This window comes from Triturus cristatus, chromosome 4_1 (genome assembly GCF_964204655.1).
Source record: "Triturus cristatus chromosome 4_1, aTriCri1.1, whole genome shotgun sequence".
Classification (NCBI taxonomy): Eukaryota; Metazoa; Chordata; class Amphibia; order Caudata; family Salamandridae; genus Triturus; species Triturus cristatus.
The window spans coordinates 1,242,563,766-1,242,588,479 of NC_140585.1; the positions used below are offsets into that span (position 1 = coordinate 1,242,563,766).

Consider the following 24,714-nt stretch of genomic DNA (forward strand, 5'->3'; position numbering starts at 1 on the left):
ATGGTTCAGTTTGCTGAGTGTGCGCTTCCAACAGCTTGCGGGCAAACTTTGGAGAAAAAAAAATATATATATATATATATATATATATATATATATATATATATATATATTCACTGAAAAAACCATAGGTTTCACACATGTTATAGTTAGCGGAAATTTTACTGATAAAAAACCAATGAAATTCCCCCGTTATTGTTAGTGCAGGCAACTATAACTCACGCGACCGCAATCCTCTGCTGATGCTAATACTGTATTTAGACACTTATTTGCCCATGTCTTCTTCCATAAATTTTTAGCTATACATATATTACAAATATTTTTTTTTCATAAAGACACATATGTCATCAGCAGAAGATTGCGGTCGCGTGAGTTATAGTTGCCTGCACTAACTATAACGGGGGAATTTCATTGGTTTTTTATCAGTAAAATTTCCGCTAACTATAACATGTGTGAAACCTATGGTTTTTTCAGTGAATTTGCAAGGTTTTTTAAATGCTAATTCCTAACTATAACGTGTGTGAAACCTATGGTTTTTTCAGTGAATTTGTACGGTTTTTTAAATGCTAAGTTACTTTACGCCTTTCGTGGTGTGCGCGCCCACTTAACGTAGTTCGTTCCGTGCACGCACGGTGCGCTTCGCGCACCATGCGCGCACAGTGAGCACGCGGTGCGCTTCGCGCACCGTGCGTCCACTTTACGCAGTTAGTGCCGTGCACGCACGGTGGGCAAGCGGTGCGCTACGCGCACCGCGATCCCACGTTACGCTCGATGGGCCATGTACGCACGATGCGCTTCGCGCACCGTGCGCACATGGAGGACATATGATGCACTTCGTTTTGAAAGGTAATATTTAAATTTTTCACACCACTTATAAGCAATGCACAAATGGTGCCCTTCGGGCACCATTTGCACACGGGGTGGGGAGAGTGTGGATAATTTTTTTTTTTTATATTTTTTTACCGTACGCGTACGGTAAGCGTAATCGGCGAAATTAGCGAAAAAATTAAAATTCCGGTTTTGGCCTTGGGGGATCTTTGGGGACTCCCTCAACATGGCTAGGTGTTTTGGAGCTGTCCAAACAGCCCCTTTACATGTTTTTGTGCTTTGTATTTTAATCCACACTCTCAGTGCGAGAGAGAAAATGGCGGCCGCCGCTTCCTGGTTTCGGCCGATTCGAATGTTTACTAAGATCTAAGAGCCAATCAGAATCGCGCTCGCGCACGCCACCGTACGCGTACGGTAAGCGTACCGTAAGCGCACCGTAAGCTGGCTCAGATATATATATTGATTTAAAGGCTATTTTCTCAGAATCCACTGAACAGATTTACACCAAACCTACAAAAGGCACTTCCTTGACCTGAGGACTACCTCTCTGCCAAATTTCTAGTAATTCTGTTCAGCCGTTCGGGCTGTAGCTGTGTCTAAAGGTCCTATGGAAAAATGCATGGGAAAAACGCGTTTTTGGACCCCCCTTTTATCTCAGCCCCCGCTTGACGAATCCCCCCGAGACTGTCAGGGTAGGAGCGGAGCGTAGCGCCCCACCTATTTTGAAAAATTCGCGAGGATTCGTCGACCGGCGCCAAAGTTATTCAAAATAGAATGTTGCGGATTTCCTATGGAAACGTGGTCCTAACTATAACTACCTACTGGCGACCGCCAGTAGGTAATATATATATCTATATCTATATCTATATCTACTGGCGGTCGCCAGTAGATAGTTATAGTTACAACCTAGTTTCCATAGGAAATCTCAAAATTCTATTTTGAATAACTTTGGCGCTGATTGACGAATCCTCGCGAAATTTTCAAAACTAATGGGGCGCTCCGTTCAGCCCCTACCCTGAAAGTCTCGGGGTGATTCGTCAAGCAGGGGCCGAGAAAAAGGGGGGGTCCCAAAACGCGTTTTCCCCATGCATTTTTCCATAGGACCTTTAGTCGCAGCTACAGCCCGAACGGCTGAACAGAATTACGTGAAATTTGGCAGAGAGGTAGCCATAAGGTCAAGGAAGTGCCTTTTGCAGGTCTGGTGTAAATCTGTTCAGTATTTCCTGAGAAAATAGCATTTAAAAGCATATCAATATCTATACGCGTGCCGTGCGCGAGCGCAATTCTGATTGGTTGTTAGATGTCGGTAAACATTTGAATCGGTCGAAACCAGGAAGTGTCGGCCGCCATTTTGTCTCTCGCAGTCTGAGGGGGTGAAAAAAAAAGTTTAGAACGTGAAAAGGGGGCATAGTGGACAGTTCCTGACCCCCTAGCCTTTGTTAGGGGGGCACAGAAGGACCCCCAAGGGTGAAAAAAAGTATTTATTTATTTTTTTAAATCGCGAGGTGCGCGCACGGAGCGCGCACCGCGAACCGTGGGCGCACGGTGCGCGCACGGTGAAAAACCTGAAAAAAAAAATAATAAATACATAACTTAGCATTTAAAAAAACGTACAAATTCACTGAAAAAACCATCGGTTTCACACACGTTATAGTTACGAATTAGCATTTAAAAAACCTTGCAAATTCACTTAAAAAACCATAGGTTTCACACATGTTATAGTTATCTGGACATTTCACTCGTAAAAAACCAATGAAATTCCCCCGTTATAGTTAGTGCAGGCAACTATAACTCACGCGACCGCAATCCTCTGCTGATGACGTCAGATATTACATCACTGATGACATATGTGTCTTTATGAAAAATAAATATTTGTAATGTATGTATAGCTAAAGATTAATGGAAGAAGACATGGGTAAATAAGTGTCTGAATACAGTGATGTAATATCTGATGTCATCAGCAGAGGATTGCGGTCGCGTGAGTTATAGTTGCCTGCACTAACTATAACGGGGGAATTTCATTGTTTTTTTACGAGTGAAATGTCCAGCTAACTATAACATGTGTGAAACCTATGGTTTTTTAAGTGAATTTGCAAGGTTTTTTAAATGCTAATTCGTAACTATAACGTGTGTGAAACCTATGGTTTTTTCAGTGAATATATATATATATATATTAGAGACAAACACTTCAGAGATCAATGCAAGTCAAATATTCAAAAAGGACAGATGATTAGTCTTCTTGTTCATTCATTTTTATTCTTGTTCCTTCAGAAGTCAAAGTTCACAAATAGTAACACACAAAGTGCCAACACGTGTTTCGCGCCAACTGCGCTTCTTCAGGGCTGTCACATAAACAGAAAATAGTATACTTTAGAGCTCATATAAACATATTTATTTCATTATAAAGTACACACATTTTGAAAAAAATTTTTATTCAAATAAAAAAGAGAACTCCATCATTGTACTTTTCCAACAGTACCTAGCAACTCGATAAAAGAAAGAGTGAAAAAAGGGGGAGGGGAGTTCATATAGGTCTAGCATGTTATTAATCAATCCTAACCCTAAGGTTTGTCAAAAATGCATATTTAATAGCCATACGGTTTAATAATAGGTTAAACGTACGAGAAGAGTGTACCTTTTTATCCTTGTGTGATCACTCTTAAGAAAGGCTTGAATATTACTCCAAAATAATTGAGGCTCCCTATTTTTGAACCGATTCCTAAGAAATAAAAATTATTGTTATTAGAGTGTTGGATAATTTTGCGTTTATTTTAAAATTAATCATCTCAACTAGTATTGCCATGCTTCAACCATTCAACCAAAATCAATCTCACCTTATTTGTGTTCAAATTCCACTATGAAGTCTTTTTCAGTTCGTATCTTGTGATTTAAGAGATTTTTTATATATATTTAGCGTTCCATGATAAGATCTAAAAAATAATAATGATGAGCAATCTATTAGAACCCACTAAACTTTCAAATATGAAAAACTACTAATGGATTTCATCACGGTAAATAAGACAGTTGTTAACTTATCTCAGAGAGACATCAATGAGACTGAAAAAGCGACTTTATGCCTAGGCCTCTCATTTTGCCCTTCTGCCCCTTTCAACTTTACTGACACCAGAATTGACCTTTTCAAGTTTGTGAGAAAACTTAAATTAAAAAAATGGCACAAACTCAAAAGATTGGGCGACCCTAGAAAGAACTTGTCCGACACACCGCATCACCTTGGTAACATCACATTAGGTGACATTGACATACTGACCGATATGATAAATCTTGATCAGGATTGCAGTTTTGGAATTGATGGCACCAGCAGCGAAGAACAGCTTAGCACAACACAAGTTGTAGACATAGCCGGTCTTACTACTGACAACCATGCCTCTTCAGGCTTTAAACCTAAATCCACTTTCTTCCCTATATCTCCTTATGATCCCATCGACACATTTCATGATTGCGTTACCAAGTCACTGTGCACTCTAAGACACAGTAAGAAGAAAAACTACTGTAACAATTTAACATACACACAAAGGCAGTCACTTAAATCATTGACTGAGGACAACAATATCATCATCCGCCCTGCGGACAAGGGCGGCAATGTTGTCATCTTAGATAGGGACAGTTACATCACAGAAGCTATCAGACAACTCTCTGACACCAGATATTACGAACATATAAAGGTGGACAAATACAACACTAGTATCACAACTTTGTGGGACAAGCTCATCATTTGGAGAGAGAAGGGTTTACTTGAGTGGGAGGAATATACCTATTTGAAGAATGATCATCCCATCCTTCCTGCCCTATACCTTCTACCCAAATTGCATAAGGACCCCATTAATCCCCCTGGGCGCCCCATTGTATCCTCCAGAGGCAGTGTATCAGAACGCGTCTCTAAATACATTGATCATTTTCTCAGAGACTATGTTAGCAATTTACCCAGTTACATCAGGGACACGAAAGACTTCCTTAAAAAACTTGGTGACATCACATGGGAGACCAACTCTTGTCTCATCACTCTTGACGTACAGTCACTTTACACCATTATTGACCACCGTCAGGGCATAGAGGCGTGCGAACACTATCTTAAAACCAGACCCCTACGCCTCAGAGACCACAGTGCAATGATTATTGAGATGATCCATTACTGTCTCACTAACAATATTTTCCTGTTCAATGGTGAAATATATAGACAGGTGGTCGGGATTGCCATGGGTTCTTGCTTTGCCCCGAGTCTGGCCAATCTCTTCATGGGATTGTGGGAGGAACAAGTATTTTCGAACCCTGACTACAAACAAGATCTCGACCAAATCACCACATGGATGCGCTACATTGATGACTTGTTCGTCATATGGAATGGCAATGAAGAACAAGCCATCAAATTTATTGACAAACTCAACATCAATGACAACAACATTGTCTTGACTTGTCATATCAGCAAAGACAGTGTGGAATTTCTAGACGTCAGAGTAGAGATCGTTGACAATTCCATACAGACTACCCTGTTCAGAAAAGCAACTGCAGGGAATAGTGTCTTGCATGCCCTCAGCAGTCACCCTGAGACACTCAAATGGAGTATTCCTTACGGTGAACTGTTGAGGGCAAAGAGAAATTGCAGCACCCCAGCGACGTATGAAAACACCAGTAGAGAGATGATGTCACGTTTCAAACTCAGGGGTTACCCTAACTGGGTTCTCCGGAGAGCCAAAGAAAGAGCAGACGCCATATCCAGGGATCTTACCATTTCTGACAAACCCATTGAAACCACTGATGACATTAATGACACTACCAGGATGATTATGACTTTTAACTCTGATTCCAACAATATACACAAAATCATAGCCAAAAATTGGGATATCCTCAAGTGTGACAACACCATTGGTGAGACCATACCCAATAGACCTAGCATTACTTACCGCAAAGGCAGGAGTATCAGAGACATGGTAGTGAGAAGTGATGTCACCATTTATCCTACCAGACAGCAACAAAGCCTTGAGGGATTCTATCCTTGCGGACATTGTAAAGCCTGTAAGAACAGCAAGCTCCGCAATAAACTCAATTACAATGGCATTACCAAAGAAATCAGAGAATTCTTAACATGCAGCACTACTTTTGTCATTTATGTAATCGAGTGTCCCTGCCTTTTATGGTATATTGGAAGCACCACGCTTCCTGCCAAAAAACGCGTCCTTGAACACTACAGAGCCATAATTCACAAAGATGAGAAATATCCAGTGGCTCGACATTTCAAAGACATACATTTCTCCAACCCCGAACTCTTCACTTTTTTCATCCTAGAACAGATTACAAAAAATTTTAGAGGAGGCAACAGGGTACTCAAATTAAGGCAACGTGAATCCAAATACATAGTTGAATTTCAAACCAAACATCCGGGGGGCCTCAACCATGATGAGGAACTTTCTGTTCATTTAAAGGAATAATCATGTTTTCAATTTTGTGACATCATGTTAAACATATGTGGTTCTGTGACCTTGCCCTTCCTTTTTCCTTTTCTTCCTATGATGTCTATCGGACCACAGGTTGATTTTCTTCTCCTCATCAGATTGTGTACCAGGTACTTTTAAAGTATTTGCTTCGGCAATTTTAACATTGTTTTCTTTTGTTTCTTTTATTTCAGGAAGAAAGGAAGGTGCCCTCTCACTGGCACTCACCTCACATGGGCCACCTACCCTTCCTTCCGTTCCTTCACTTTTTCGAGCACGGTAACTGATGTATTCTGCTTCTTTTCCATTACAATTGGATGTCGGTGGCACATATGTACTTTACCTTCATCCTTGGGTATTTGACCTAATTTTATGTCACATACACACCTGCCATTCTGCCTGGTATATACGTTGCTGCGCTTTGTTACAGTAACCCACTTGGGTCGTTAATTCAACATGGTTTCTATGACTAAACTGTAAGGCACTGGCACCTTCATTCAGTTTACATGCACTATGCATTCATTTGAAACAGCTCTACACTTCGTTTTACATTTGAGCACTTATTTTTGAATTTATTGCATAAATATGCAGCGACTGTGATACTACATGATGCATTCTTGTGTGACATCAAGGCATTTACGTCTGTTTGTTTTATTTTACAAGCATTGTTTACTTTGAGCAAGCTTCATGGCAACCTTTGATTGAAATCCAGTCATATGCTATACAGCATTTCATGTTCCAATATGTCTGCCACAGTCTATCTCTGTGTCCACGGGCTTTTCCTCTTGTCCTATGTCTATGTTCTTGAAATGCAACTTTATCAGTTACCTTGTCTTACACGATCTTCCACGTGAACAAGGCTTCCGAGCTGAAACGCGTTGTGGATTAAACAACCCTTTCCTGCATTTCCGTGTTTGTGGTTTTTCTCCTGAGAGCGCACTTGGATTGCTTTTCATTTTGGGACTGAATTTACCGGCACGCTCCGCTGGAGTGTGCGCCACCTCCCTCTCTGGGTCGCTGCAGTCAGAAGGAGCAATTCTGAGCCTGTTTATATATATATATATATATATATATATATATATATATATATATATATATATATATATAAAATAAATATAAGGTGGGGTCCACGGCTCCATTCTATAAAACAGAAAAATATACTTTGACATATCTTGCTTCCTATACGAGCAGCCAAAAGAAAAAATGAGCATAATCAATGCTGGGTAAATAGATCCAGTACCAAAGCCAGAAGAGTGAATTGCGAAGAAAAAAGGTACACAGGTAGCTTCACAGAAGCAGTAATAGATGACGCCATCACCTGCAACACGCAATGAAAAAGCCCCTAAAGAAGTGGGCAAGAGGTGAACCAGATATGTTTGCTTTCTAACCATATACCCAAGAGTGGTGCTGAAAGAATCGAAGGAAAGATTTTAAGGAAAAATAACGTGCGCGAAAAATCGAAGATGTGAAAAAGAAATAACATGCTAATGAGGGAAATTCTCTAGCAATAAAAACTTACAAGACATGGTCCACTATATCGGGCCATCCGTCTGAAAAAATTCCGGTAGTAAAGAACAGGTCCAGTAGCGGTCACAGCTGGTGTGGGACAGAAGTGAAAAAAGGCCAATAGTCAATAATAAGCCCCTCGCTCATACCTGAATTGAGGATGACCTCAGTCCCAAAAAAATAATATAGGGCTTGCAGGACTGCTCTAAATAGCTACAGAGAAAGTGTCCGGTGGAACCAAAGGATGGATTCTTGATGAGAGGTACCTGCAAGCAAAGAGGCAGAGTCTATGTCACTCAAGGGTGACCAGGAGACTTGGAAAACGAATGCACCCCGATGTCGGGTGTTGCAGGATGGATGACGATGACCTTGACTCTGCAGCCGTGAGGACCAGGCGATGCAGACGAGGACCAGGAGCTGAGCAAGAGCTGTCCCATGAAGGATGTCGAGTGATGAGGGGTCGGTGTCCGGCGGGAGCTCCAACAAGCCTTGGCAAAGGCAAGCCACGCAGGAATCAAAGAAGGAGCATCATCTGGACCAGCAAGGTCCAGGGGACTCACCAAAGATAGGGGAGTCAGGGCAGGCCCCAAGCAATCAGGGGAGCCTAAGAGAAGCAAAGGTGACCCTCAAGTGGACCCACAGGCCGGAGGCACTGGAGTCGTGAGAGGACCTCAAGCAGCTCACCAAAAAATGCAAGCCACGATGCATACGATGCGGTGTGGCTGAAGATTCTGGTCACTGGAGGTGCTCGAGGTTGGGGCTACTTGGAGCCAGAAGATCTTCTTGCAAAGAAGTCAATAAGACATTGCAACTGCAAGTTGGACGCGGTGCACAGGGGTTCAGTTATTGCAACCCCCACGAGGGATACTGGCCTCAAACTTGGTGAGAGGGCAGGGCAGGCCTCGGGAGCTGTGGAAAACCATCACCTGTGTTGCAGAGCCCATGGAGTCCGGAAGAGCTCAGGATCTGCAGACTGGTCAACTTAGTTGTGGGGCCTGCAAAGGCAGGGAAGTGACTCCTTCACTCCAAGGGAGATTTTTCAGGTGTCTTTGATGCTTCACAGGCCTTGGAAGGTTCCTGTATGATGCACAGGCACAGACAATGCAGCAGACTGGAAGGGAGACGAAGTCAGGCCCAAACAAAGTCCAGCTAAGTCTAGAGTGCCAAGACGGTAGAAGTGCAGTGGTGTCTGATCTGAATCTTATCACACGACGAATCTATGGACCTACACCCAGGTAAGCCCTTAAGTACCCTAATGAATGGGTTGGGAAGATTAAGGGGACCCTCTCAGGGGAGGGTCTGGGCAGGGTGGAGGTTACTGCCTTGTTCTTTGTCCAGTTTAACGCCAGAGCGGGAGCCAACGGATCCTAGAACTGGTTTGAACTAGACTATGCACGGGGACACCAAGTGTGCCCTTCATGCAGACTTTCTGGCGCTAGCAAGCGCACCTACCTGGTCCCAATACACTAAGGAGCATGTTCTCAAGGCTCTATCGCTGAGTTATCGGCACTTTAGCGCAGCCAAAGTCGTGCTAAATTTATCGCCCCATTCACAAGCTGGTGCTAACAGCCGATATCACCAGTTTTCCGGCGATAGCATCCTCAAAAAACATCGCCACGGATGACCCCGGCAACTATCGCTAATTAGATGCAGAGTAGGCGTTCCCGAGCAAAAAGCAACGATAACACCACACCTCAACATTCTCAACGACCAGCCAGATCTGCGATAAGAACACAAAGCATGCGATAAGGAGCGTTAGCAGCAGGAAATTAACATCTGCTTTGACCTGGTGCAAAGTCGGCGACAACAGGCACCAGACAAGGGAGTACAGCCACACCTGAAGACCAACAGATGCCATGGAGCAACTGATCATGCAGCACGGAGCCCCAACAGGGCCACAACACCCACCGCCACCACCCCCAGGACCGCCACCCCCCTGTACCCCCTCCCGCACCCCCCTTATCCCCAGAACTACCACAGATGCAGCGCAGACCAAGACAGCGGACCTTCTGAAAACGCACCAACCTCACAGACCCAACACTAGAGAATGTAATTGCCCACTACGGGCACAAAAGAACAACCATCCTACGCATCCTGACCACCATTGCCCACAGGCTGATGGTACCAACACATAGGACAACCAACATCCCTCCACAGACAAAGCTGCTGGCTGTGCTGCACATGTTGGCCTCTGGGAACTTCCAACCAACAACCGCCAGAGGCGGAGGAGTCTCAAAGTTCATCACAACTGTCATGGATGCCATCATCAGCTTGGTACCCCAGTAACTCCTCCCCACACTGTGCATGAACATAGCTGGCTTCCCGCATGTGTTAGGGGGCAATTGACTGCACAAATGTCCTACTTGTGCTCCCTGGTGTCACTGGTGTCACTGCACACAATTACCCCAACAGAAAGCACACGCATTCCATCAATGTGAAGGCAACAGTGGACCACCTGGGAATCTCCACCAACGTAGTCGCCAACTACCCAGGCAGTGTGCATGATTCCTACTTGTATGATAGTCCATCATCAACCAGCGCTAACAGGATGGCACCCATGGAAATGCACTGCTCATCAGCAAGTACCAAATAAACACACCTCACCCCCCAACTCCACAATCATGCAAATCACAACTCTTGGAATGCACACGTCACAGACTCACATTCGACATGCCAAACAACATGCCCACCCACCAGACACGACAGCATAATTCACTGCGGCAACCTGGGCTAGCCATGTACATGAGCCATCAACGGCATGGCACCTCAGCCACACAATGGAGGAATGTGGAGAGAGGTGGGAACCAGGCATGTGCGACTGAGGCAAGTGACCCATGAATGAGAAGTTACACAATGCCAAGTGCGGCGGAGATGTGCTGGACAGACTGCAGTATGTAGACCACAGACATATCCATGTCCACATGCACTGCTGGTGTATGGAGTGTAGTGGACAGTGGATGCAACCATGTCACCCCAGCCAGTGGGGAAGATCCCGGGAATGTAGCTTGTGACGTCGCCCCCTGTAAGCGTGTGTGGAGTGGGCTGACCCGGCGAACACCAGGCCAGCGTAGGGGTGTGAATAAAAAGCACGTAGCTCTGGGCATGGTTCTCCTCCAGAATGCCCAACGTGTCTGCCAGGGCGGCGCCTCCAAAGCCCGCCACGAGGCCGTCGCCGTGAGCAGTGTTGCATGTGGACCTGTGCGCCTGCTGCACCCCGGGCCGCTGGTCCCTGAGCTGTCATTCCTGTCCCTGAGCAGCCAGGCCTCACTGCTCACCTGCTGACACCGGCGTGTGTCAAGGAGGGCCAACCACGTGCCGGCGCAAGCCCCAAGCCTGAGGCCCGCCAGCTTAGCAGCCTCCTCAGACCATCACGTCCTCTGCGACACAGGCCCGCAGTACTCCTTTCTCGTTGACATACTCCACCGGCCTACACAGCTGCCAGTTCGGTCACACATTTGGAACTGAGTCTTGTTTACGCAATGGCAGAGTACACACTTTATGGCAGAGTTTATAACACTGTACTCCCTTCGATGTGGTGCCACCAACTCTGTGCATAGCATCCGCACGACACCCGTCTGTGGACCCTTTTTGACTACAGCCTTCGGCCCACACTGCAGTCGAGTAGGTCACACACATGGAACTGAGTCTTGATTTGTGTATGGCAGAGTTCATTTCATTGGACGCATGGAGAGGAGTAAGAGGAAGACTTGGTGCAGTCCGGAGGAAAAAATAATCCTTGTTACGGAGGTGATCGAACACTGACAACAACTGCTCTGGTGTCACTAACTCTGTGCATCGCAATCCAGCGACACGTGGCTGTGGGCCCCTGCTGACCGCTGCCTTGGGCCTACACTGCGGTCGAGTAGGTCACACATTGGGAACTCAGTCTTGATTTATTTATGGCAGCTTTTATATCATTGTACTGGCCTCATCGCAGACTGCATACCCCTACAGCTCTGGTGCCACTAAGTCTGTTCCCCGACAGCCATGGACACTTTCTGGTTGAACTTTGGTGGCGACTGAGTCTACGAACTGGGGGTTGTCTTCATCATGATATCGGTGATACTGATTTATTGGCAAAAACGAGGCTGTAGCATTCCACTCCTCAATTTGCCTCTTCCAGATGGCTTCAACCCTCTGCATCATGCCCTGGAGGACACCTTCCACTGTCACCTGCAATCCTCCACCACATTCACCTCGGACATCGATGAGGACCCGCCCATCTCGTGTGGCCCATCTCACTGCACCGTAAGTCACTGTCCCGTGGCGGTGCGACTGAGCTGGCCGCAGTGCATCCAGGGCCACTAATTCTGTGCAGCTCAAGTCAGGGACCCTGTCCGGTGAGATATTGGATGGCCTCTGAGACCATGGAATTGGGGTCCTCAACGCCATGTTTCTGTGGCCCTGCGCTGTCCGCTGCCTCCGGACTCAACTGCGGTCAACCAGGGCTCACACATCAAATCGAGTTCTGACCGGCCCGGACGTCGCATCACCGCAGGAGGCACACGCCACCACCGCCAGGACCACCTCCAAACGACAACTGCCAGCGTCGAAACAGCCATACTGGCAAACTAACGGAGTTGCTCACACCTGTCGTGGATGCCATCATCTGCCTGATACCCTGCGCAGCACACCAGATGCCACTAACTCAGTGCACCATGACTCATGGACCATTTCTGAATGAGTTGTGTGCTGTGGTGAGCCCACGCAGCAATGTCACCTCAGGCAGTGTGGGAGACCTGGGACGATGATGAGGAAGATGATGCATGTGTAACACACCCCACAGCAGCTGCATCAGGAATAACCCGAAGGGACACAATCCTAGAATTTTTTTTCACATGAGCACGCTCATCTCTAGTGCCCCAACCTCAGTGCACTGCAACTCACGGACACTTCTGTTTGCAGATTGGGTGACCTCTGTACTTGCTCCGGCTACCACCATGATGCTTCGCAGTTGTCTCTGTAATGCTGGTGTTTTCTGTTTCCGTTTTAATGGTATTCACTGTTTAAGTTGTTGCCAGCACCAACCACTCTGTGCAGGCTGGCTTACACTCACCCCACACCCATCCAGCACAGGCGTCACTGTACATGTGACCCTGCCAATAAAGGGGCTGGGTGCACATGTCCGTAGCCAGTTCCACTAACTATCTGCATGTGTGCGTGTGGTCATGATGTATGCATGAGGCCTACAACATTACATTGTGCTGTGTACAGCGTATGCAACCATGCCACCGCTGGCAGCGGGTAAGAACTTGGACATGTAGCTTTGCCGTCACCCACTCAATGCGTAAGAGGAGTGGACTGGGCTGTCGTATGGAGGTCCAGCATGGGGGTGTGAATGATGATTCCGGGGCTCTGGGCATGGTTCATTGCAGGAAATTTACACATGCATGTGTATCTGTTGCGGTGTGGGTCTCCTTTGTGGGGTGTAGGTGGTCCCTTATGGGACTTGAACACCCATGTATGTGATCTACTTCGGCTTCCATGAACTCTGACCCCACCCACACCTGTTCGGCCACCTCCTTTTGGCATTCTGAAACCTGGCATTGGAATGCAATGTGTGCCTAGGTGAGGTGTTGGGAGCCACCCGTGGTGGCGGGTGCCTCCTGCTGTGTGGTCTGTGCAGGGGCTGGGGTCTCCTCTGTGTAGCTTGGCTGCCCTGCTCCTGGGGCAGGGTTGCCTAAGATGTCCATGGGCTGTTGTAGGGCGTCAGTGTCGAAGGTGTGGTGGTCCTGTCCAGCATCACTGATGAGTAGTCTAGTCTGCTCTGCTGGAGGTGTTGTTTGTCTCTCTGCAATGTGAAGGGGAGATGCATGTTGACATTGAGTTGACATGTATGTTGATGCATTGTTTTAGTTTACATGCAGACTGTATGACTATGTACATTGTGACTGTTTGGAAGGTGCTGTATATTTGATGCGGGACAGTGGACATTTGGACTACATGACAGATGCATGGTTGTACACGTGCATTTCCATCTCACAGTTTCCTGCTATGTTAGATGTGATCAGCCGCGGTGCGTCCATTGGGGCGTAGGGGCGTAGCCCCACCAGCCCTGGACCCGCGTTAAAGAATTAAAATAAATGTTAAACAGAAACGCGAAATAATTACCATTTAATTACTTATTCGGCGCCGGGCAGCACCCGACTTTATCGGGAGTGTGCAGGGGGGGGGGGGGGCGGGCCGGGCTGGCTGGTGTCTGTGTTTAAAAAAACGTTTATCCCCGCATGCATGCTTCGGGCAGCAACTTGCCCGAGCATGCGCACCCAGGCCGGCCCCATTAGCTAGTAGGGGGGGGGGGGTGCAGGACCTGCTGGCGGCAGCGCTGGCAGCAAAAGGCCGACAGGGCGAGGAGTCACTGTGCCCTCCAAGCCAATCCTGGTGCTGCATGCAGCGCCACTGCGCCAGGATTGGCCGGTCACCGCAGGGGCGGGCAATCCATATTGGATGCCGAGCGCGTGACGTAAGTAACGGTCGGGTTCACTTCTTCACTCTGTCTCGACTGACTCGTGCGCGTCGCTGCCTGAGCCCAGCCTCGTGGTCGTGAGGGACGGTGTGTGTGTGGCTACTGCTTGCGCAGGACCTTCATTAGTTCCCCAGGTAAGATACAACTTATTTTTATTTATGGCCTGGGAGAGAGTGAAAATGAGCCGTGAGGGGTGCTGTCCGGACCGGATGATAGAAGTATGAGGCGGTGAAGGCAGGTTGGTTATAGGCCTGTGAAGGGACGGTGGCACGTGGCATGGGTGAGAGCCTGAGGTCTGCCAAGGGGGTGAAGCCGGGATGAGAGGCCTAACGGGGGCGGGGGGTGAAAGCATTGGACTGGCATAATTATGCCAGTCCAATCAGCAGTATTGCATTGCATGTCCGGAGCTCATTTGCATTAGCGCGAGCTTTGTCTTTCACACTGTGATACTAATTGAATGAGACTGTGACATCAAACATTTCAATCGACCCCTGGTGCCGGGGTCAGGCAGTTTTGCCCTTCCACTCTATTAGCACTCCAGTGTAATTGTGTTTGGCGGCCGCTTCACTAGTACCTGGTCACGGGTGAATGCAGATTTTGCCTTGAGATGGTCAATTGCAGATCACTCTGGAGTGGACCGGGCCGGCTGGGATAAAGCCTTGTTCTTCAAAGATGTGAAGTGACGTGTGATATCCTGAGATCGTGGGGCGGGGGACGTTCCCAGAGGAGAGGAAGAGGTTAACAAGAACTCTGGCTGAGTGTACCACTTTAACTAGGTGCATCCCTAGGAGATTTACACAGGAGCATAAAATGTAAAATGCCAGTTTGTCTTCATAATCCAGCCAGTACACAACCGGAAAGGCACTTGCTTCTTGTGTTTTATCCTTTAAAATGGATTTTAGAATGTATTAGTTGCGGCTTAAAGTAGTAATAGCTTTTACCTATTTTTACAGCATGGCCTTTCTAAAAATACCAACTCAGTCAGCCCAAACTTTGCACTTCTACCCATTATATTGTTCTAATCCAGGTAACTATTTTGAATACACCTCAATTGTTAAATCAGTGCATACACTGTGCTACATTAATTTGTTAACAGTTGTTGTCAATGCCATTAAGATGTGTTGCTCTTTTTTTCTCTGCCAAAAAAAAACCTCTGTTTACCAAGTATTTGTGTTGGCAACAATGGTGCTGTAAAATGCCTCAAAGATAGCATCGCCCCCCAGATCAACACAGTATACCAGACCTGCTACTGTCCCACGTTTCAATTTTTCAACTAAATGTCAAAACAACATGGTGATGGAAGAAATGCTTGAATGTATCTCAGCCACTAGCCAGGACTTGATGCCGCATTACAGACCCTCGCTTTTCACCCACTGTGCCACCCTAGATACACCCGCCATTTTTTAAAAGTTGAACACAGTCTCTGATGTGCACAAGCACGTGTATGCAAAGCAGTACAGTTATCCAGATCTCAACTGATTGATAAGGGGAAGACCAAGAACTACTTATATTTAGTGCAAATTGGAGAATGACAGTTGGATGGATAGATGCTCGTATTGGGCAAAATAACATATCACCAAGAGCTGTGAATTCTCATCTCCATGGCAACTATTGTAAGTGATCATACATTGGGATGATTGTATGTCTCTGTAATTGATCATGTCAGAGATGGGGTTGTTCTCGCAAAAGAAGAAAGATGACTTCAGAGAAATTTACAAAACATAACTATATGAAATTGGGTTACTGGCTGGGTTAAGGGCTTGAACCTCAACTCAGGCAGAAACCAACCTTCCTGTCAGGGCAAAGTCACAAGCAACCCCAAATTAACCTGTGCCTAACCTTCTGTTAGCTTGGCACAAAGCAGTCAGGCTTAACTTAATAAAGTATTAATGCAGCACTTCAAACAGCTATAACTGAAAACAAAGCACCAGAAAAATACCACACCAATTCAGAAAAAGAGAATAACATTTAATAAATTATCTAAGACCAAAACAACAAAAATTCAATCAGTAGAACTTGAGATTTAAGTGAAAATAGTGCTTAAAAGCACAAAGCACCAGCTGCGATGGACCGGGACAAACTCACAAGTTTAGGCTGACCACGATCAAGCACAGGCCAGATACAGTGACTAAGTTAGGCCCGCTGAACAAAGTACCTAAAATCAGGGTTGCTAAGCTTTGCAAAATCTCACATGGAGGATGCGCCATGCAGTGGTGGTTCCGCAGGGCTATGAGGCAAGGTCCTGCATCAAGGGTGTGCCACGCAGCAGTGATTCCGGGGTGATGCAGGGCTGAAATATGAGGTCTTGTATCGAAGATGCACAGCGGCAGTTTCAAGGCTGCGATGTAAGGTCCTGCATCAAGGAGGTTTCAGGCAGCGGTGCGTCCGAAAAGATGTGGGTTCCTTCGTTGGGGATACAGGGCTGCGAGGTGATGCGGCACGCTTCAGCAGTTCTGCATGGATCACAGCTGGGCTGGCTAAGCAACTTCTGGCCCACTTTCAAGGGTCCAGGAGTGGGGTGGCAACCCTTGGGGGGGGGGGGGGAGACTCAGCAGACAGAGTCCAGCTGTTGGGTTCAAGGTGGTTGGAGCCTTTTCTATACACAAAGCTATGAGCAGAAGGCCAGCCGACTAGCCCTTGGAGTCACTCTGGTGATCAAGATACAGGTCCAATCCATCTCACTCAGACAACAGAGTAGCAAGGCAGCAGAGTAGCAGTCCTTCTTGCAGCAGAGCAGCACAGCATTCCCTCTCAGTCTTCCACAGATCCAGAGGTGTACTGAAACGTTAGGTCTGATGGTCCAATATTTATACTTGGTGCCAGCTTTGAAGTAGGAGAAGGTCCTGGAGTTTTCCACCCCCAGTGGTGTTGGGTTCCTACTTCACTGCCCTGGCCCCAGCTTGACTGGGGGCACATAGGACTAGTGTAAAACCCTTTGTGAGTGTGCTTACGCAGATCCTTTGTGATGTAAAAGTGTGGAAGATGGCAGCTCCAATCCCTCCCCAATCAAGTCAGAGATGTCCCATCCTGCCAACACCGATTTCTCTTTTATTGTACTGTCTGGGAGCAATACACAAAGACCAAATGCCAGCTATACCTAGTCATGTGACCTAGGATACAGGCTACAGACACCAAATGGTCTGGACAAGAAAATCCTACCTTTCTAAAAGTGCCATTATCAGAATTGCGATTTAAATGTAACTTCACCATTAAAGAAGGTTTTAAATTATAATTCTTAAGACACCAAACTCGATATTCCCACCTGCTCCCAATTGAAAGTCAACACTCATTAAATATCATCCTTTTTTTCACTATTAGGACATGTAAAAGTAAAAAGTACATGTCCAACTTTTTAAATGCACTCAACCATGCCCTATGGCCTATTTAAGGCCTACCCTAGCGGTGTCTTGTATGTATTTAAAAGGAAGGCTTAGGTCTGGCAAAAGTTATATTTTGCCAGGTTTAAGTGGCAGTTTAAACTGCACACACTGACATCAATGGCAGGCCTGAGAAATGTTTGAAAGGCTACTAAAGCAGGTGGTGCAATAAGTGCTGCAGGCCCACCAGTAATATTTAATTTACAGGCCCAGGGTACAGATAGTACCACTTTACTAGGGACTTACAAATAAATTAAATGTGCCTTTTACCAGCTCTTTCATGAATAATTCAGGAGCCGCTCTCAAAACTTCAAACAAGCAGATCGTAGGCAGGGAAATGTCAAGGCTCATTAATTCACCACCGTGTGCTGACGTCCAAAAACATGCGGATAGCTAAATAAAAGTTTTAACTTTTGAATGTACACTGGTGAATATTTAATCTGATTCAAATGAAATCTGTGAATTTCCCAGTGCGTTGCGAGCCTGCCTTTATTGTTTTGTGAATTGTAATGGGTATTGTTAATATTAATGCTTATTGGAGCGTTATGTTTTTTCCCCACAGTCTTTGTTTCATTACCCTACTGTTTCAAAAATAAATTGTTATCTTTTCATTTTCAGCACCTGACAACCTGAAACATTACCGCATTTTGGGGCAATTTTCCAGCAAACAACAAGAGGACCCCAACCTCCTTTGCTGCTCTCTCACCCGACCCCGGCTACAACCCAGCAAACACCAGTGTTAAAGGTAAGGCAACTGATGCTATATATTTTTTTACATCGTAGTTAGAGCATGTATGTCATGTGGTCACTCTCAAGGCCCTCAAGCAGTGTCTTTCAGTGCCTCCAGCAACACTATGGCACAGAGAGGCAGGAGGCAGTACGGCTCTATTTTTAGCAGTCATTTGAGATGTATTAGGATAATGCACAATATATATGTATAATGTATTTATACTGAAATTTGATATTATTGCACTGCACCTTATACGTTGTACTTTGATTATTGACAGGTTTCTTTAATATATATATATATATATATATTGGTAAGGCCAGCAACACCCGACACCCCATCATGAATACAGTACAAGAGCTGATTACAAAGTCATTCCAGTCACGGCCACTTGAACAAAAACTGAAGTTAAAAGAATTGGGACCTCATCAGCCTGAAATAAACCTACAGCAAACTACCCAGGACAGAGGAAAAATGTCAAAACGTACATTCTCAAATGCCTGGTACACAAAAGCTGATTGGCTTACAGGCTGCCCTATACGCAATTCTCTGTTCTGCTTCCCCTGCTTGCTGTTTGGCGGTGACTTTTCTTGGACACGGCAAGGAATGGTCGACCTGAAGCACATCGCTGAAAAAATAAAGAAGCATGCGCTCACAAGAAATCATCTGGAAAACCTGACAAGACTGGGAATGTTGGGGGAAGACGCACCAATTGAGCAGCAGATAAATGATGCGTATCGCAAATCCATTCAAAAACACAATGAAGCTGTGGATAAGAACAGACAAAATCTATCCAAGATCATTGATTGCATTCGTTTCTGTGGTGCTTTCGAACTGGCATTGCGAGGCCATGATGAATCGGAAACTTCCTCAAAACCTGGGATCTTCCGAGGCCTAGTGGATTTAATGTCAACCATAGACCAGGATTTGGAAAGACATTTAGCACATGCTACAGTCTTTAAGGGCACCTCTAATACAATACAAAATGAACTCCTTGACTGTATGCTCGAAATTATAAGAAGCCATATTGTGCAAGAGTTGCGAAACACAGACTTTGTGGCTATTCAGGCTGATGACACCACTGATGTGTCCACTCAAACACAGTCCGTGTTAGTGTTTCGGTACCTTGACAGTGACAGAAACATTGTGGAAAGATTTTATGGCTTCACGCATTTAAGTGACTCTAGTGCAGCAACCATCACTGAAGCAATACTGTGTCAACTGGACTTAATTTTCCCGGACCTGCCTCAAAAACAAAAGCTTATCGCACAAAGCTATGACGGTGCATCCGTAATGAGTGGGAGCCTTAGTGGAGTTCAGAAGAGAATTCGAGATGTGTACCCTAATGCTCATTTTGTGCACTGTTACGCCCACCAACTCAATCTTATTATGCAACAGGCGGTATCAAAGATCAGAGAGACACGAGTCTTCTTTCAGGATATCGGAGGCATAGCAGCATTCTTCACACGTTCCCCCAAAAGAACAGAAGCCCTTCATGAGATTGTGGACAAAAGCGTACCAAGGGGATCCTCAACTCGTTGGAACTTTCACATTCGTACAGTCAACTTAATCTTTGAACAGAGGGAGGGCCTTGAGAAATGTTTTGTCGCCATAGCATCCAGAGCAGACTTTGATCACACAAGTCAGAATGAAGCCCATGGCTTTATTAGAACACTACAAGACAAAGAGTTTCAGTTCTTACTGTTTTTATTTCATGACATAATGATTCCTGTTGATGTGTTATACGATCAGTTGCAAAGAAAAGACCTAGATACTGTCTCTGTGAAAGCCAATACATCTGCATTTGTACAACAGATTATGAAAGTGAGAGATGGGGTTGAAGATTTAGAGAGCAAACTGCCGCAGCATTCTGTTTTTGCAAACCGCAGACAAAACATCACCTCTCTGGTTCGAATTGGAAAGGAGATATGTGACATTGTAATTGTGCAGGCGAAAGAACGCTTTTCGTTCACAAAACATTTGGTGAGTGCGACTTTATTGCAAGGTAAAGAGTTTGCACAATATGATGAATCCTTCCCTGAGCGTGCTCTGAATCAGGCTGTGGAAGCGTATCCTATGCTCAAAAAAGAGCAGCTGAGAACTGAGTTAACTGTACTCTACGGAATGCCTGTGTACCGGAAGGCCACAAGCGCCTTGACTTTGCTGAGTTTAATTCATAAACTGCATATGGAAAACTCACTTACAGAGACAGTGACTTTACTAAAAATTGTGATTACGACTCCAATGACAACAGTAGAAGCTGAACGATGTTTTTCAGCCTTAAAGCGCATAAAGACATTCCTCAGGAACACCATGCTAGAGGAAAGACTAAATGCTTTGGCGATGCTATCTGTAGAGAGCAAGCTAGTCCAAAAGATACCGGACTTCAACATGAAAGTAATTGACAAGTTTGCTACACTGAAAGAGAGACGTGCGGATTTCATCTACAAAAAGTGAATGCTGCTACTTGTTTGAATACAAAAAATTCTGATTGAGGTAAGAAATGCATTGTTATCTCTGTTTTTAAAAGTTTTGTAGTGTTTGTTCTATTTGGAGACTACACAGATTTGCTCACCTTTGTTCACTGGCCTGACCTGTCTCCCGCAGGGTGAACGATTCGTTGCTTGTGTTGCCTATCAAACCTTTCCCCTTGGCAAATTGCGAAAACCTTTATACCAGTGGTTCCCAAACTGTTTACTCCTGAGGACCCCAATTGAGTCACCACTGGAAGCCGGGGAACCCCAAGCAATTTGTATGACTTAAATTTCAAACATTAAAACAGTAATTCGAAAACAATAAACACACGTGTGCACACAAAACGGATACTCGAATTACTAAGGATTTTAGTATTTTATATTGAAAGAATTTGCAAAAAACAGGAGGGTTAGCGCTGCATCTCCATGACTAACTTTTAAATGGTTGGTTTTATTTCGCAGTATGAGACTCCTGCCAGGGCCAGACTGGAAACCCAAAGCAGCCCAGGCAAATGTTTTCAGACCAGTCCCCATACAGTGCACACCTAGTGCAGTGAGTGCGCCTGACCACTACAAAGGGGGCTTTGGGAGGCTCTCCCCCCAAGACAATTTAGGAAACAATGGTGCAGTCTACAACAAATGTATCATTATATATTGAATTGTATCAGCTTTTAAAGAGTAGTAAATGATGACCTTACTATGCACCAGGATATGACAATCTTTGTTGGGGTTCTTCAATGATTCCCATATTATCCTCCTCCAACAGTGCCTCTCATCTCTCCATAGCCCCTCTGTCACATGTATTTAATTTGTTTTATAACATCTCTCATACCATTGAAGGATGTCAGAGCACCTTAAATCACACACATATAGGGGCTGATTTACAAGCCCCTTGCGCCACAGGTGCGTCACAAAAAGTGATGCACCAGTGACGCATTTTAGTGCCCCATATTTCCAAGGCAGGAAAAGCAACCCTGCGTGACTTTTACTGGTCTTGTAAATATGGCCCAATTGCACACAGCACTTTACGTGAAAGGGACGTTCCATGAGTGTTGCTGTGGGTGTTCCCACGCATAACCCATGGAACCAGACACATTTCCAGATTTACGAGGAATCGTACATCTGGAAATGTGTCTGAATGCTACGCCACCCCAGGGGAGGCGTAGGGAGGGGCAACTTGGAGAAATGTATTAATTTCTCCTCTTTCTATGCATGTTGCATTCTGCAGCACGCATAGAAACAGGATATTACCTCTGGTGATTGTTTATGTACAGGAAGGTGTCCCTTCCTGCACATAAACAATCAGTAAAACAATGACGTTTTGCAAGTTCTATGTGTGCTAATGCAGCACACTTAGAAGTTGAAAAACGCCATTTCTGATTGTTTACATGCAGGAAGGGTTACTTCCTGCACATAAACAATCTCCCCACGACACAGGCATCCTTGCACCATGGTGCAAATGTGCCTGTGCAGGCGTATGGCAGCAGTTTGTGCGCCAGCACAGGGGGAAGCACAGAGATGCAACATATTGTTGTAAATATGTCGCATCCCTGTGCTTCGAAAGTGACTCAGTGCGGCGCAGCCAAATGGCTTGCGACACACACAGTCAATTTTCTTGCAAATCTGCCCCATGGAGACAATTATTCATACGTGTAAATCAGTGTATAGAAAATGTTACATAAGGCAAATGCGACTACAGGGTGTAGGATTCACATGTTATTCATACTGGTAGGCATTTTTAAAGAGTGCTTGGTCTGGAGAAGCACAAACTCAGGATTCAGAACATAACAGTGGTTAGCATTGACTTTAACAATAAAAATGTATTTCCACCCAAATAAACCTTTTTAGCAGGATTAGGATAATGAAAGACTTGAAACAAACATATGTTTCTAACTTGTATCATGCAGCTTGCAAGCAGCTCTTTGATGACAGTTTATAGGTCACTGTGCTAGATTACTATTGTCACTTATGAACTGCACAGTAACAAAAGAATCTGTGACTAAAGCAGTAACCCACTAACCTAGGCACATAAAAAATGTTTTTCAAAATGCATGGTACACGTTCTTTGCAGTAGGCATATTAACCCTCTGTGCTACATTAGATAAGTCAAAGCTGCCACTTGACACAACTCTCATCTCTCTCCAGCAGGTACATTAATCACCGACGTAATCTTGACACTTTTATTGTTGCTGGAAAACTGCTGATTCTACAAGGAACTTTTTTGTGCTTTTAAAATTACTGCCTGAGGACCCCCCTGGGAATGTGACCACAGTTTGGGAAACACTGCTTTATACCATTTATATTTGGGGTACTTGCGTGGACCTATGTGAAGTGTGTGTACAAAGTTCAGCTCAACCAGAATCACGGTAACAGCGCATTGCGCTGCCTCTTTTATATTCAGTATATTGTAAGACTGTTTTTCTTCCCCCGCCTTTCCTTGTTTTGTTTCCCTGTTTTCCCCTTGCTTGCCATTCGTTACTCTAGAGTCTAATATTCAGTATGTTGTAAGACTGTTTTTCTTCCCCCGCCTTTCCTTGTTTTGTTTCCCTGTTTTCCCCTTGCGTGCCATTCGTTACTCTAGAGTCTATTCTAATAGAGTCGGAAGGCCGTAGGGGAAGACTGTGGACTTTTCTTCAAGTTCCTGACGCTCCTGCGGAACGAGCCTGGCAACCATTACACTGCTGTGCAACTTCTTCTACTCTTAGAGCTGAGATTTCCATGAGTCTTATAGTCTGAATTCAGCACCTGAGCAAAATAGGACAGAAAGTATGAAGCTCTGTGGTAATACTGAATAAGCAGCTACCTATGTTATGCCATCTATTAATGTAATAACTGCACTTTCACAATTGCTGCTTTAACCTTCCTGCTTTCTCAAATTTGCTTGAAAATGCACGATTTTTCTTCTTTTTTTCCAAAATTTTCTTGGGGGGGGTAACCCCCCCAAACCCCCCTTTTGGGGTTCGGGCTCGCTCGCAGTGCTCGCTCGCTACGGTGCTGTATGCTAATTCGGTTGCGCCCCACCACTTTCAAATCTCACCCACCGCCCCTGGATGTGATTGGCCTGTAGACCTCCTCCACACTGACTGCATTCACATTTATCATTTTGGCGTTCAGTGGGTGGTAGTGTTCTGTCATCTCCGTGACGCTGATCTGGTTTTCCTGTGGACTGCACCCCGTCTGCCTCTTCCTGTTCTCCTTGACATTCCCCGACCACGAGGTTCCTTGATGGTGGTCTGTGGAGCTTGTGGGGTTCGCGTTGGACTCTGCACTCAGTCCGGGTGCATCCATGGTGCTAGGCAGTTTCTTATTTTCTCCCTTCTCTGCTTTTATAGTGCATTTTTCCACATGACGCGTGGGAATTGCAGGCCTGTCGCTGGTTTCCGCACATTTCCACATGTGGCGTACGGGGCTTGTAAATCAGCCCCTGTATGTCTTTTGCTTTCTAGATCCGAACAGCACAAAATGGTTGCTGCCGACCAGAGACTCATTTCTGCTCTCCTGCTGTTGAGCCAAGCTCGAGCGAGGAAGGTGGAACAATAGGCATTCTGTCACAGGGAGGTGTGACCACCTCCCAGAGAGAATTTTGGGGGATATTCTCAAGAACGCGTGATATTCATCGCAAAATTAGCTTAAAGCAACTTATCACATCGCAGTCTATTGTGGGAAATGAACACCGTGGTAACGTGGTATTCTCAAGCTGGCGGTACCATGCGATAGGCTCCCGATAACGCGTCAAATGACCGCGATAAACTCAACGCGACGCCACAAAAATGCGAAAAACAAACGCAAAAGAAGGTGTGATGAGGCCAATAGCAATACAAAAATCTGCGAGAACCAGCGACAGGCCTGCAATTCCCACGCGTCATGTGGAAAAATGCACTATAAAAGCAGA

The 24,714-nt window shown here is 45.4% G+C and overlaps 1 protein-coding gene across 1 annotated transcript; it reads left to right on the plus strand.

Annotated features, from left to right (window-relative positions):
• The first annotated feature begins 18,690 nt into the window (after positions 1-18,690).
• Positions 18,691-23,374, plus strand: LOC146856500 (zinc finger MYM-type protein 1-like). Its single transcript, XM_085651266.1, has 2 exons — positions 18,691-20,844; positions 22,968-23,374. The coding sequence occupies exon 1, from the start codon at positions 18,691-18,693 to the stop codon at positions 20,803-20,805; it is 2,115 nt and encodes a 704-aa protein (XP_085507392.1). The 3' UTR covers positions 20,806-20,844; positions 22,968-23,374.
• Positions 23,375-24,714: the final 1,340 nt, after the last annotated feature.